Genomic DNA, 14027 nt, shown 5'->3' on the forward strand with positions numbered 1-14027 from the left:
GCCGTGGAGTTGCTTCGTTCAGCAAGTATTTATGGGACCCTTCCAGTGTGCCTGGTGCTGTGCTGTGTCAGAACTGATGGACAACAGCTCCCACTAATAACAACCCGGCCTTGAGAAACTTATAGCCATTACTGCAGAGTCTGGTGCAGGCAATGAGACTCAAAGAAGACGAGAGGGACTCCTGACTTTAGCCAGTGACAGCGAAGGGAATCCTAGAAACCATCCCTGAGGAGGAAACATGAGTTTAGTCTAAAGGTCAAGGAGGGATTAACCAATGAGGGGAAGAAGAAGGATGCCCGGGACAGAAGCACAGCCTGTGCAAACAAGCGGGAGAAGCACAGTACAGGATGTGCTTTCCTATTCACAGAGCCTTACAGTCACATAAGGGGACGTGGGAGCATTGGGGAAGGCTTCCTGAGGGAGGTGACATCTACACCGAGCCTTAAGGGATGGCCAGGTATCTATTAAGGAGGTGAAGGACACCCTAGGAAGGTAATGCCACATGTGCAAAGGCACAAAATGTGTCTTGGGAGAGTGGTAGGGAATGTGGAATGATGACTGATGTGAAGGACATAAGGACATGGTAGCACCTTGGGACAGCAATGCCATGGTGTGCAGCTTGGACTGAAAGTGACAGAAATCACTGAAGTGGAGAGAGAGATTCCCTTCTATGATGATCACTACAACTGTTTCGTGGAAGAAGCATCAGAGGAAGCAAGGCTGGAGGTGGGGAGACAAGTTAGAAAGAAGGCTGGGGTGAAAATGACAGATCCTCAACCAAGGCAGTGGTGGTAGGAAGGGGAAGTATTTTAAACATAGGACAGCAGGGCACAGTGGCTCATGCCTGTAATCCCAGCACTTTGGGAAGCCAAGTCGGGTGGATCATGAGGTCAAGAGATCGAGACCATCCTGGCCAACATGGTGAAACCCCATCTCTACTCAAAACTACAAAAATTAGCTGGGCGTGGTAGCATGTGCCTGTGGTCCCAGCTACTTCGAAGGCTGAGGCAGAAGAATCATTTGAACCCAGGAGGCAGAGGTTGCAGTGAGCCAAAATGGCGCCACTGCACTCCAGCCTGGGTGACAGAGCAAGACTCCATCTCAAAAAAAAAAAAAAAAAGCAGGACCAAGGCTAGGGACAGTAGCTTATGCCTATAATTCCAACACTTTTGGAGGCTGAGGCTGGTGAACCTTGTGAGCTTAGGAGTTTGACACCAGCTTAGGCAACATAGTGGAACCCTGTGTATACAAAAAATAGCCAGTCATGGTAGTGCACGCCTATGGTCCCAGCAACTCCAGAGGCTGAGGTCGGAAGATCACCTAAGTCTGGGAGGTCAAGGCTGCAGTGAGCCATGATCACGTCACTGCATTCCAGCCCGAGTAACGGGTAACGGGAGTGAGACCTTGTCTGGAAAAAAAAAACGTAGGACCTTAACAATGCTAGCAGACCTAAGTGTGAATCTCAACACTGCCCTTTACTACCTGTGCGACCTCGGGCAAGTCATTTAATCTCTCTAGGATTCCATTTCCTCACCTGGGAAATCAGGACAATAACAAAGCCTACCTTGCAGCTGCGGAAAGGATGGATTGCCTAATATATGCAAAGAACACAACCCAAGACCGAGCACACAGGAAATGCGCAGATAACGAGAGCTCCTATCCTTGGCATCATTAACTATCCTTGGTTAACCAGATGCAGGTTAAACAAAGAGTGCACAGTGACTCCCGGGTTTCTGGCCTGCTGTTACTAAAAGCGGAGACAGCAGTGGGTAGATTGGGAGGGAGGCCTGGAAGAGGATGAGCTCATTTGTTGAGCATGAAGTGCCCACTATTGGAAGAGATGATCCTCCATGGGTCCCTTGCACTCTCACACATCTTGCTGTGTATGCCAAGATTGCAAGACCCTGACCATTTTTAACCTGGGCCACTTCTCAGTGCTGTGTTTATAGCGAGCTGCCTTGAGGGATGAGGTACCATCTCCCTGGAGGAGGAAGAGCAGGCTTGCTTACTCCTCCCTGCATAAGCAGCTCCAGGCTCAGTGTTCCTCAGCTAGGATGCTAACCAACTGCCTGTGGAGCAACCATCTGGGGCCCCCCACATTGCCCCGTGAGACTTGGAGGCAAATATGCTGATCCACATGCTTCTTGCTGTGCTCTGAGTAACAAAGTCCTATGTTTCTGACCCCGGAGTGTCATGTCTTCTGTCAGCATCCATGAATCAATGACAGGTTAATTTATTAGCTTATAAGTTGGAAAGAGTCATCAGTGTGTACTGGCAAGTAAAGCCAGGATTACAAATAATATCACCAGCAGAACATGTTGGTACGTGCCTATAGTGCCAGAAACACGGGTGGCTGAAACAGGAGTGTCCTTGAGCCCAGGAGTTCAAGGCTACAGTGAGCTATGATTGCACCACTGCACTCCAGCCTGGGTGACAGAGTGAAACCCTGTCTTAAATAAATAGATAGATGGATAGATAGATAGATAGATAGATAGATAGATAGATAGATAGATAGATAGATAGATAGATAGCATTGCCTAGGAAGAGATATGGGGTAGTACCCTGGGCAATGGCAACAAGTAAAGAATGAGGGTAAGAAAAGGAGCTCCCAGGAGAACTCAAGAAGGAAACCTAGAGGAGAGTAGTTCCTTGCAAGCCAAGGGAGTAGAGTTTCAATCAAAAGAGTAGGCAACAGGATCAGATGCTGCTTAAAAGTCAAGTAAGACGAAGACTGAATGTGGCCACTGAGTTTAGCAACTAGGTCATTTATTTAGCCGTTGCTAAAGGCTAAAAGCAAGAGACATTTTAGTGACATGGTGTGGCCAGAAGCCAAACTGAGGTGGGTGAGGAATGAATGGAGGTAAAGAAAGAATGACAATAGGCTGGGTGTGGTGACTCACACCTGTAATCCCAGCACTTTGGGGGGCCAAGGCCGGAGGATTGCTTGAGGCCAGGAGTTCAAGACCAGCCTGGGCAACATGGTAAAATTGTCTCCACAAAAAAATTACAAAAGTTAGCTAGCCATGGTGGCGTGCACCTGTGATCCTAGCTACTTGGGAGACTGAAGTGGGAGGCTAGCTTGAGCCCAGGAGGTCAAGGTTGCGGTGAACTGTGATGGTGCCACTGCACTCCAGCCTGGGCATCAGGGCAAGACCCTGTCTCAAAAAAAAAGAAAGAAGGGAGGGAGGAAGACAGAGAGAGAGAGAAAAAAAAGGGAGGAAGGAAGGAAGGAAAGAAGGAAGAAAAATGGAAGGAAGGAAGGAAGGAAGGAAGGAAGGAAGGAAGGAAGGAAGGAAGGAAGGAAGGAAGGAAGGGAGGGAGGGAGGAATGATAATAACTAAAAACCTTAGCTGAAAAGGAAGAATAAAGGTAGGGCACTGGTGACTGAAGCAGGCAGAGGCAAATGAAATTTTTCAAATAGATGGAAGAGACTTGAGTAGAGCATATCTTGAGGAGAACAAGCCAGAAAAGAGGAAAGGTCACAGTAAAAAAATTAAGAGCAAGGGGAGGAGGATAGAATCAGGTCTCTGAAAAAGAGGAGAGGGCTAATATTTAGATCCCAAGTGATGGGCTGGTCTGGGCCCTCACCCACTGAAATGGCATTTGCCCCAACCACACACCCTCAAGCAGACCAACAGGCTATCTAGGTCGTGTGGTCCATCTCCAGGTGGGTAGAGCTCACTGTCTGCAGGGAGGGGCCTAGTCAGTAGGTTTCCTTGGTGGTCACTCTTTCTGGCGGTCCTGCAGACCAGAGATGAGAGACACCTAAGTATTTTTCAAGCTGGGTTATCTGAAGATGCCAGCAGGTGTATTCTGTATACAAAGGGTTCAGGTAAGTTTGGAAAGTGCTGTCCAAGCCCTGCAAAGCCAGCTTGTAGGAAGGCTGAGTGTTCTCTGCTGGCAGAGATGGACATTTGGGAGTGGGGTGGCCAAAAGGAAGAGAAAGCCTGCAGGAGAGATGCCAGGACTCATACTCAAGGTACTCAGGGATAATGGAGAAGACACCCATGGAAAACCCGTGATCACAGAGCAGGAAGAGGAACTCTCATTTGCAGAGCACCTCTACTCTGCTTGAAGTTTATATATTGACAAAGACTCTTTGCTTGGCCAAACTTTAGTCAGGCTCCCAAACCTTCTCCTAGAGCCTCTGTGCACTCCCATGTAAAATCCAGTTTTAGCAAAGAACCCTGTTAAGCCAGTTTAGCAAGAACCCTCCATCTTGTATATCTGATCATCTTCAATATCTGATTAGGTTTATCATTCCCCACCCTCCCCCAGGTGATGTCTGGTCACCTGGCCTGTCTAAAGCAAGAATTCTGCTAGGTTGGTGTTGTGAGTGGCACAAGGTCAGAAATAATCAGGTTCATGCACATGTGTGTCTTTCTACAACGTCCGGCTTTTATTGATGCTATTTCAGTCATAAAAGCCACAAGCTACCTGGAGTTCTCAAGGAGGCAAATTCTCCTTCGTATTCCCCCATTCACTTGGTAATAAGAGCTACGGGCACACAGGCCCAAGTCACTCCACAAGTCAGTCAATACTGCAAACCATACATGGTAGTATACTTAATCAATATATCAATGTTATAGATTACACATTCCACATCAAAGTAACATTTCACGTCAAAAGAAAAGGGGATAGGGAAGAAGGGATTAACAATACAGTCCAAGGAGAGTGACTTGGACAAGAAGAGACTCCTGGCCTGATCCAAACAGTCCTCAATGTCTTGCAAGGAAGAGTCTTTGATGTCCACAGAGTGTGAGCAAGATGGGGTCTAGCCAGACGGTCATCTCCAGTTGCTGAAGGTCCTGCTCTTTTTATGGCCAGAGTCCTCTGGTGAGGACTGATAGTAAAGAGTGTGCCTGTTTATGTCCTTATCTGGTGGGGTGTAGTCTTTATTGATTAGGCGAACATCTGGTTCCCGTTGGCATAGGGCTTTTTCAAATGTAAAATGAACCCTTTTCCTAAGATGGAGTTACTTATGTCAAGGGTGCTCTATACACCCTGTTTAGCCAGAATCCCCCTGAGTCCTGATGTTTCCCTTAGTAAATTTCTATCCACTGACCCTCACCCTGCTCCTTGGCAATGAATTCCCACTTGTCCATGCTATAATTGGAGTTGAGCTCCATCTCTCTTTCCCCGCAACTGCAAAATCTCATTGCAGCGGTCCCTACACCTATGGTAATGGTCCTGAATAAAGTCTTCCTTACAATACTTTAACTCATGTCATTAAAGAATTTTTTCCTCTAGCAGTGTCCACCGATTTTACTCTCCCAATTCTTGGCAGTGTTATTATCCCAGCCTGACAGAGAAAGAAGCAGGACTCAAGAAGCTGAAGCCGGCCAGGCGCGGTAGCTCACGCCTGTAATCCCAGCACTTTGGGAGGCCGAGGCGGGCGGATCACCTGAGGTCAGGAGTTCAAGATCAGCCTCAACATGGAGAAAAACCGTCTCTATTAAAAATACAAAACTAGCCGGGTGTGGTGGTGCATGCCTGTAATCCCAGCTACTCGGGAGGCTGAGGCAGAATTGCTTGAACCTGGGAGACGGAGGTTGTGGTGAGTCGAGATCGTGCCACTGCACTCCAGCTTGGGCAACAAGAGCAAAACTCCGTCTCAAGAAAAAAAAAAAAAAGAATAAGCTGAAGACTCGCCTGATACTCAGGGCTAAGTAGTGGGGCTCGGCTTCCTGTGATTTGGGATCCAGCCTCCTGCCCCTACAGCCCATGTGCCCTTACACCCTCAAGCAACACCCAGGGCTGGGGTCAGAGGCGACCTTGCACAATTGCTCTGCCCTGCGCAGGGACCAGGGCGGCCTGTGGTCTGCAACAGAGAAGCTCCCCCACGTGCCTTCGCCTTCACTCTGGCATGCCCTGGCAACACCGTGAGATCCCAGGGCTCTGGTCCCTTACAGGCTGGGCCTGGCAGAGGCACGGGGAGGAAGGTGGGCCAGCAGGGGTGTGCCGCTGGGCCAACTCGCAGACTTGCGTTTGCTTTGTTGTACCAGGACTATCCCAAGGCCCATTCTCCAGGGCCGTGAGAGTGAGAGCAAGAGAACACAGGAGTTCACACCTCTCCGGTCCAGATGCTTTGAGAGCATGATAGAAGCAACACGCCCTCTCCATGAAAGGGCACGCACACAACACATAAGTTCGCACACAGTTTCCAGGTTCGCGCACCAACCATCACCACTACAGCGCCCTGCAAGCAGGCCGGGTCTCAAAGGAGCGTGCATGGGAATCACCCAAGATGCTGGCTAAAAAGGCGGATCCCAGCACCAAGGTGATTATCATTCAGTAGGTCTCGGGGGAGGCCTGGGAGCCTGTGTTTTTAATCAGCGCCTCCGACGATTTGGGCGTTAAGGCTCAGCGGAACCCATCTTGAGAAACCCGACTCGGCCTGAGAGAGCCCCCCAACACACATACCCCCATGCGCCAAACTTTCCCCATTTCGCCCGACGCACCGGACGCCTCCCGCGGGCCTCACTCGGGCTCGTGGTGGTGGAAACGTCGGGGGATCCCGGTGGGCACCGAAAGCGACGACCCATGGGGCCTGCCCGTTCCCCTCGCCCCCACGCCACGGCCCCGGGAAGCGCAGCGCTGCCGCCAGCAGGAGGCGCGACTGCCAGGAGGACGCAGGCTGGGAGCGCCTGGCGGTCCCCCGCCCGGAGCCGCGGGGCGGGAAGGAGCCGGAGCGCTGGGGGAGGGAGGCGCGCGGCGCCGCGGAGCTCGGGCGCGGAGGCGGGGGGCGGGGGCCGGGGGCGGGGCGGGCCGGGCCGGGCCGGGGCGGGGCCGGCGGGCAGGCAGGCAGCGAGCGCCCGGGGAGCGCGCCCGGGTAGCCAAGAGGGAGGAGCGCGGGGAGCGCCGACAGCCGCCCGCCCGCCCCCGCGCCGCCCGCGCGCAACAGTTCCCCCAAAGTTGCAGCCCGGGAGGCGGGCGCGCACGGGCGGCCGAGGGGCGGGCGGTTGGCGGGGACGCGGCCTCGCGGCCCAGCGCAGAGAGTCCCGGCGGGCGGCGGCGGCGGCAGCATGGGCACCCGGCAGACCAAGGGCAGCCTGGCGGAGAGAGCCAGCCCCGGCGCTGCGCCGGGCCCCCGCCGCGAACGGCCCGACTTCTGGGCGTCGCTGCTGCTGCGCGCCGGGGACAAGGCGGGGCGCGCGGGCGCGGGGCTGCCCCCCTACCACCGGCGCGTCGGCATGGTCCAGGAGCTGCTGCGGATGGTGCGCCAGGGCCGGCGGGAGGAGGCGGGGACACTGCTGCAGCACCTGCGCCAGGTGAGCGCGGGGAGGGGACGCGGGGGGCGCGCCGGGCCAGGGGCCCCCCACCCCTAACCGAGGAAGCTGGGGGCACCGAGGGGCACCGCCCAAAGCCCCCTTCCGCGGGGATGGAGCACTGTCTGGCAGCAGGTGCCTCGGCGCTCCCGCTGAATTTGGGGCCTCAGGGCAGGGTGGAGGAAGGCTGGCCGGTGAGGCCCGCCAAAGGGGACCTGTTGGCATAATGTCCCCACTGCTCTCCTCCACAGGCAGAGAAGAAGGCTGGTCTCCGGGGATAGTCGGTGGGCGGGGAAGCCGGGATGCCTGCCTGATCTGGGCCAGGGCTCTTTTCTTCCGGTCTGCCCACTGGCAGTCACTCCCTGCCGAGGGTCCTCAAGGAATGCGGTTATCAGTTGGACCTGGCTTGGCTTCCCGAGAGCCAGTCCAGGGACACAGCCCTGGGGCCAATGAGATTCCAGTCCCTAGGTCCTTCACTCTCCTGGGAGGCATCCTGGATTGTAGTTCAAGGAGACTGTTTCCTCTCCCCTGACTAACTTTGGCAGATCCTCAACCATGAGCCCCTGTGGAAAGCTGTAGAGACAGGAGAGCTGGATTTGGTGTCCTGCGTGACCACCTGGCCAGCAAGAACTTCAGGAGGCTGCCAGGACTCTGTCCTTAGCCTTTGCCTGCCCCACTGGCTAGGGACAGATGTTGCAGAATTGGCCAGTGCTTTGGGGCTGCCCTGGGGCTAATGCTGTCACTCACCTCTCTGTGGCTTGTTTTCCTTTCTCAGTTTCTTTGGTGGGGAGAGGAGCATGGCCCATGCCATGCATTTTGTTGAGTATAAGTCAGGCAGGGGAGTGCAAAGCTGCTCTCCTGCATCACCAAACAGCTTGTCTTGGCCTGGCTTTGGGGGGTAGACAATCCAGGCCCCATATTCTTGCTAGACTGACCCCATTAGAGGTAGAGTCTACCGTGGATGGCAGAGGGAAAATCTCAGGTGACCTTTCTGAGGTTTTCCAGTCACCGATGAAAGAGGCTGTAGGAGCACCTTCCTGGGAGGAGCTTCCAAAATCTAATCAGACCCACATCCCTCCTGGGTTCTGCAGCTCTCTCCCCCACCTTTGTATCTGGTGCGCTCTTACCCTAAAGTATGTGTCCCCAAGCTGCGCACTGCGCAGGGAGAGGCAAGCAGAGACGTGGGGACTTGGGAAGATGTGAGACTTCTGCTCCTGCCTCTGCTTTTCCCAACAACCTCCAGAATGATGCCCAAGACGCTGCCAGATCCCCATGTGCCTTCTCTGAGTTCAGTCATCAAAGAAAGATGACATTATGCACCACTTAACTTTAGCAGTGTGTATTTCTTTGTCTTTTGAAAATTGGAAACTGACATATGGCCTTTGTAGTAACTCTTTCACTTTTAAACAGAAGAATGGGTTTTCCAGACCATGGTATCCCATTTACACACCATACAGTAAGGTTTTCCTGATCACATGCTGTTTCCCCCACCCTGCAGTGGGTGCTTTGGGGGATACAGAAGAGCAGAGGGAGCTGGCAAGCACTTCTTGGAGGGTGAAAGACCAGAGTGAAGCTCGCATGATGGAGGGTCGCTTGGAGGCCCACGGGAGGAGACTGGACCCAAAGTGGGCAGATACTTTGGGCTCCCCAGTCCTTGTATGGCTGAGTATGATTCCACATCCTGGGAACATTGAGCTTCTGCCTGCCTTGCAGGGGAGTAGATAAGCCCCTGCAGCCCCACTGTGGGATCCTTGAAGCAAGAAGCATTTCCTCAGACATCTGCACATGGGTCTTATTGGTGTCCTGGTACCCGCCTCAGCTGCAGGACTGGGAGGACTGGGAGGACTGATGGGCGGTGGGAAGGGGCTTATCAGACTTCCCCCTTTTCTGTGAAAGCAGCAGGTCCTCAGGCTCTGGGCTTGTGTTGGGCTCCTTTAACCGCTGGCTGGGGATGTGAGGGCCATGGGCCTGGAGCTGCCCTGTGTGTCCTGGAACGGATGAAGCAGGACCCCTCCAGGAAGTGGTCATGGGCCTTGAGCAGTGTGGCAGTGGAGCACAGGAGTGTTCGCATGCCTGTGACAGAGAGGTGGCTTTCTAGGACCCTGAGGCCATTTGGAGGAATGTCCAGCTGGATTTGTGCTGTGCACTGAAGTGGCTCTTTCTCCCAAATTGCATTTTCCTTTCCATTCCAGTTTCCTCCTCTAGTCTGGAGGTGGTGATGTTCAGAAAGGGAATGAGCAGCCAGTGAGAGCCATGAGAACACCCAAGCCTCACTGGGGTCAGACCAGCAAGACAGCCAGTAAAGACAGGGGTCTGCAAAGCGTGGGACACTGAGTTCTGCAGGAATGTCATGCAGGCCTCTGGGGTGGGTGTCAGTGAGCAGGCACAGCAGCGAGGACAGTAGCCCTCACCTCCATTCACACAGCATGTTCTCCTGCATTTGATAACGTGGATTTCGCTGCTGGATTTGTGTATGCCCAGAGCCATATGGCTGGTGGGGCCTCAGGAGCCTTTGTTCCTGTGCTTCTTAGCCTCTTCGAGTCCTTGATCTTTTTGAGGCTCTGAAAGAGCTACACACAGTCTTCCCAGACAAATGCACTGACTCACGCGATCTCACAGGCAATTTCGGAGGGTTCACAAAGCCCCTGAAACCCAGCTACAGACTCCAAGTTCAGAATCTCTGCTCCAGTCCAATACCACTGTTCTGCCTGCTGTGACTTGCTCCAGGCTGGGAGTCTGGAAAGAGAGACCCAACCCGGGTGCATGTGTGGCAGTTCACGGTGGGCTGAAGGACTGTGGCTGCTGGTGCCACTTCTTCTGAATGCCCCTCTTCAGCATCTAAGATTTGGAGGGTGTCTCTCCAGCTTGTCACTTGCTGCAGGGGTATCAGGAAGCCTCATTCAGCACAGACGACCCTGAGCTATGGCCAGGGGTGCAGGCAGGATGCCAGGCATCTACCTTGAAGGAACAGAAAGTAATCCCCTTCCCTTTAAGATGAGTGTAATCTGAGAAGAGTCCAGGGCCAAGGATCAAGTAGGCAGCTCGCCTTCCGGTCCTCAGTCAGCTGTGACCTTGGGCCCAGCAGATAACCTCTCTGAGTTGTGTCTCTTTGTTTCCCAAAGAGGGATCTGGGGTATGGAGCAGAGCAAATGCTACAAAGTGTGTGACATGGTATTGGTGCTGCCATTTAAGACACATTCTCTTGGTGACTATGATAAGAAACAGGAAAATCTGCCTCACTTTGGGTCTGGCCAGACTAGGGGCAGGGTTGTGGCATCCTTTCTCAGGCCTGGCCCAAGGATTTTTTGGATTCTATCTACCTGGCCAGGGTTCAGTCTGGATCAAAAACTCACTGCACATTTAGAAGCATCTGGAGCAAGTGCTCGTGGAGATAAAAGAAGCCAGCTTTGGATGGGAGAGGCCATTCCTCTGCCCTTTTCTGGCCGCCATCCTTCCAGGCCTTCCCCTTCCCCAGATGTCCTTCCCTAAGTCTTGGGCTCAGGCCTGGTGTCTTTTTTTTTGAGATGGAGCCTTGCTCTGTCGCCCAGGCTGGAGTGCAGTGGCATGATCTCGGCTCACTGCAAGCTCCGCCTCCCGGGTCCATGCCATTCTCCTGCCTCAGGCTCCTGAGTAGCTGGGACTACAGGTGCCCACCACCACTCCTGGCTAATTTTTTTGTATTTTTAGTAGAGACGGAGTTTCACCACATTAGCCAGGATGGTCTCGAGCTCCTGACCTCGTGATCTGCCCACCTCAGCCTCCCAAAGTGCTGGGATTACAGGCATGAGCCACCACGCCCAGCCAGGCCTGCTGTCTTTAAGGAGGCCTGGAGAAGAAGTAACCTTCCGTCACTGAGAGAGGGCAAGTGCTAGGCCACCTGGAAGGTGAGCTGTCATCTCTTCAGCCCAGCAGTTTCCCTGAGTCCTCAAAATTTTGGACTGAGCTGTCAGCCTGTGTCATGGAGCAGCAGAAAAAGACATTTGTTTTCCTGGGACACACCCAGCTGAGGTAGCCCCTGTCTTCATGTTCACCAGCACCCCAGCTTTCCATGAGAAGAGGCTGATGGGGTTGGTTTACTTGAAGTATGGTGCACGCCCCTTAAGCAGGGCTGTTCCTATATTAACCTGTTTGGGCCCCCCATTGGTATGGTTAGGGCCTGGAATCCTGGTTCCCTCTGCTGTCTGGGGTGGTGGGGCTGGCTTCACTCTGCACCTGGGAATAGGAGCCACATCAGCTAATGCCAACAAGAACCACTGAGGCCAGGCGCAATGGCTCACACCTGTAATTCCAGCACTTTAGGAGCACTTTAGGAGGCAGGCGGATAACTTGAGCTCACGAGTTCAAGACCAACCTGAGCAACATGGGTGTCTCTACAAATGCAAATACAAAAATTAGCCAGGTATGGTGGTGTGCACTTGTAGTCCCAGCTACTTGGGAGACTGAGGTAGGAGGATGGCTTGAGCTTGGGAAGCAGAGGTTGCAGTGAGCCAAGATCACACCACTGCACTCCAGCCTGGGCCACAGAGCCAGGACCTAAGAGTTTAACTCATCCCTCAAGAGGAGCTGAATAATGGACAGGCACCTCGAGACTCCCTGGAGATGTGGAGACTGGACAGGTCATTACTACCTGGAAGCAGAAAGATGAGCATAATGACCTCTGAAGGTCACCTTTTTCCTCCCACCCCCACCTAAGAACGCCTCTTTAGGTGAGCAGGTTAGAAGTCTACCAGACTCCAAGCAGGGGGCCCCTGCGCTGGGCCTGCTCTTCTTCCTCCACCTGGAATGCTTTTCTTGTTTCCACTGAATGCACCTTACCTTTCCAGGGCCCACCTTCCTGGGCATGTCAGCCTAAGCTCAGAGATCCATGTGCCTCTGAGGTCCTACCACACTGGGAGGCATTCAGTCCATGCAGAGTTTTTCCCTGATCTTCCTTTTGTTTGTCAGATAAGGTCTAGTGCTTCCTGAGGGTGGAGACCCGCCACCACCGCTGTTATCCACTGTATGGTATTGAAAACCTGCAGGCTTGTGGCATACCTTAGTGAGTCTGTGTGCCGTGAAGATGTGTGTACGCGTGTGTGTCTCTGCTGCTGTCGTCAGTGTGTCCTCAGAAAGCATTTGGATTCCCCAGCTACGGCTGTGCAACTGTGGGCTGATTTACCAGGCTTGTTAGTACTGTCATGAGACACAGCACGTTTGTTTTCCGTGTGGTTGGATTTCTGGGAGTGATGTCCACAGGGCTTGGCTGTTCCTGGCAGCCTGCCAGGTGGTGGTGTTCTTGGAGAGAGGAGTGGCATGGTGCCCAGGCTCCGTGGCACCACGGGATCCCATCCGGCAGGTGCAGTCTGGGGCCTCTGCCGAGGTGGCGGGAGGGGAGTGGAGCCTGATGGGAGAGCCTGGCCTCCACATTCCTGATCGGCTCTTGTGCTGAATCATGTTCATTTCCTCCACAAAGAGAAACCTCCCTTTTTAAAATCCGCCGCTCTCTGCCTGGGCTGGATCGAGGCTTTTCCAGTGATAAAGATGCAGAGGGATTCCTGTGTCGAGCCTGCTTCATTGGTTTCCAAGGCTGCCAGGGACAGTGACTGGGGAAATAGCAGCCTCTGTAGTGGCTAAGCACGACTGCAGGGGCTGTAGCTGGGCCAATTATTCTGACTTTAGGGTCTGGTGAGGTGGTGGGGTGGGGTTACAGGGTCCTTTTTTCTGGAACAAATGCCACCTCCTCAGAGATTACCAGAAACTGCTTTGCTGTCTTCAGAAGTCCTAAAGTACCCTGGCCTCTATCCATGGACCATCAGGGTGGGTGCACCCTCCCCTCCCCCAGGGTCATTTCATTGCCATGCGTGCTTTTCTGGGGCAGAGGCCATAAAAACTGGCACACAATCTGTTTTCAGGAAATTCTTACAGAATGGATTGAAACTTCCCATCAGGCACACACTTCCTCCAGCCTCTGTCCCTGGCGTTCTCTCGCAGGAGACAGTGGGGTTTGGCTCAGACTTCTAAAGTGTTTCTACCGTGAGCATGGGCCGGGATATTCCCCCATCCCCCTGTAACCTGTGGGGTGGAAGCCATGACTCCTCCCTGCATCCCCACACCCTGTCTGCAGGGCAGAGGCTCCTTGAAGAAGGGTTATCTAGTGACCAGGGTCTTCTCTAACTCCCCCATCAGGATGCAGAGGGGGTGGGGTCAGCATTGGAGATTCTCCCCCTAGTGTGGGGATCCTCAGCCAGCCATCTGGCTCCCCTTCCTCACCAAGAGCAGGGCTGCTGGTGCCCTGCAAGAAAACCACGCATGCGCGCACGCGCACGCACACACACACACACACACACTCTCTCTCTCTCTCTCTCTCTCTCTCTCTCTCTCTCTCTCTCTCTCTCTCTCTCTCTCTGCTGGTCCTGGCTCCTCCTGGCTGTTCTCGAAGACTGTCTTAGTCCTTTCAGGCTGCTATAACAAAATACCATAAACTGGGTGGCTTATAAACAGCAGATATTTATTTCTTATAGTCTGGAGTCTGGAAAGTTCAAGATGAAGGTGCTGGCAGATTCACTGGCGAGGCTGCTTTCTGGTGATGGTGCCCTCTCACTGCATTCTCGCATGGTGGAAGGAATGAAGGGTCTGTCTGGGTCTCTTTTATATGGGCACTAATCCCATTCATGAGGGCTTCAGCCTCATGACCGAATCACCTCCTGTAGGCCCCACCTCCCAATACCATCACCTTGGGGGTCAGGAGTTCAACATATACATTTGGGAGTGGAGAGGAGG

The 14027-nt window shown here is 53.5% G+C and overlaps 1 protein-coding gene across 2 annotated transcripts in view; it reads left to right on the forward strand.

Annotated features, from left to right (window-relative positions):
• Window positions 1–6780: 6780 nt before the first annotated feature.
• Window positions 6781–14027, forward strand: part of LRRC75A (leucine rich repeat containing 75A) — a 49426-nt gene continuing 42179 nt past the window's right edge. For both annotated transcript variants that reach the window (XM_015437402.3, XM_045375306.2), the window contains exon 1: window positions 6781–7271. In XM_015437402.3, the coding sequence (XP_015292888.2) occupies window positions 7026–7271 (246 nt within the window). In that variant the 5' untranslated portion in view covers window positions 6781–7025. The remainder of the gene's footprint in view (window positions 7272–14027) is intronic.

The sequence above is a fragment of the Macaca fascicularis genome, chromosome 16, assembly GCF_037993035.2.
Source record: "Macaca fascicularis isolate 582-1 chromosome 16, T2T-MFA8v1.1".
Lineage (NCBI taxonomy): Eukaryota > Metazoa > Chordata > Mammalia > Primates > Cercopithecidae > Macaca > Macaca fascicularis.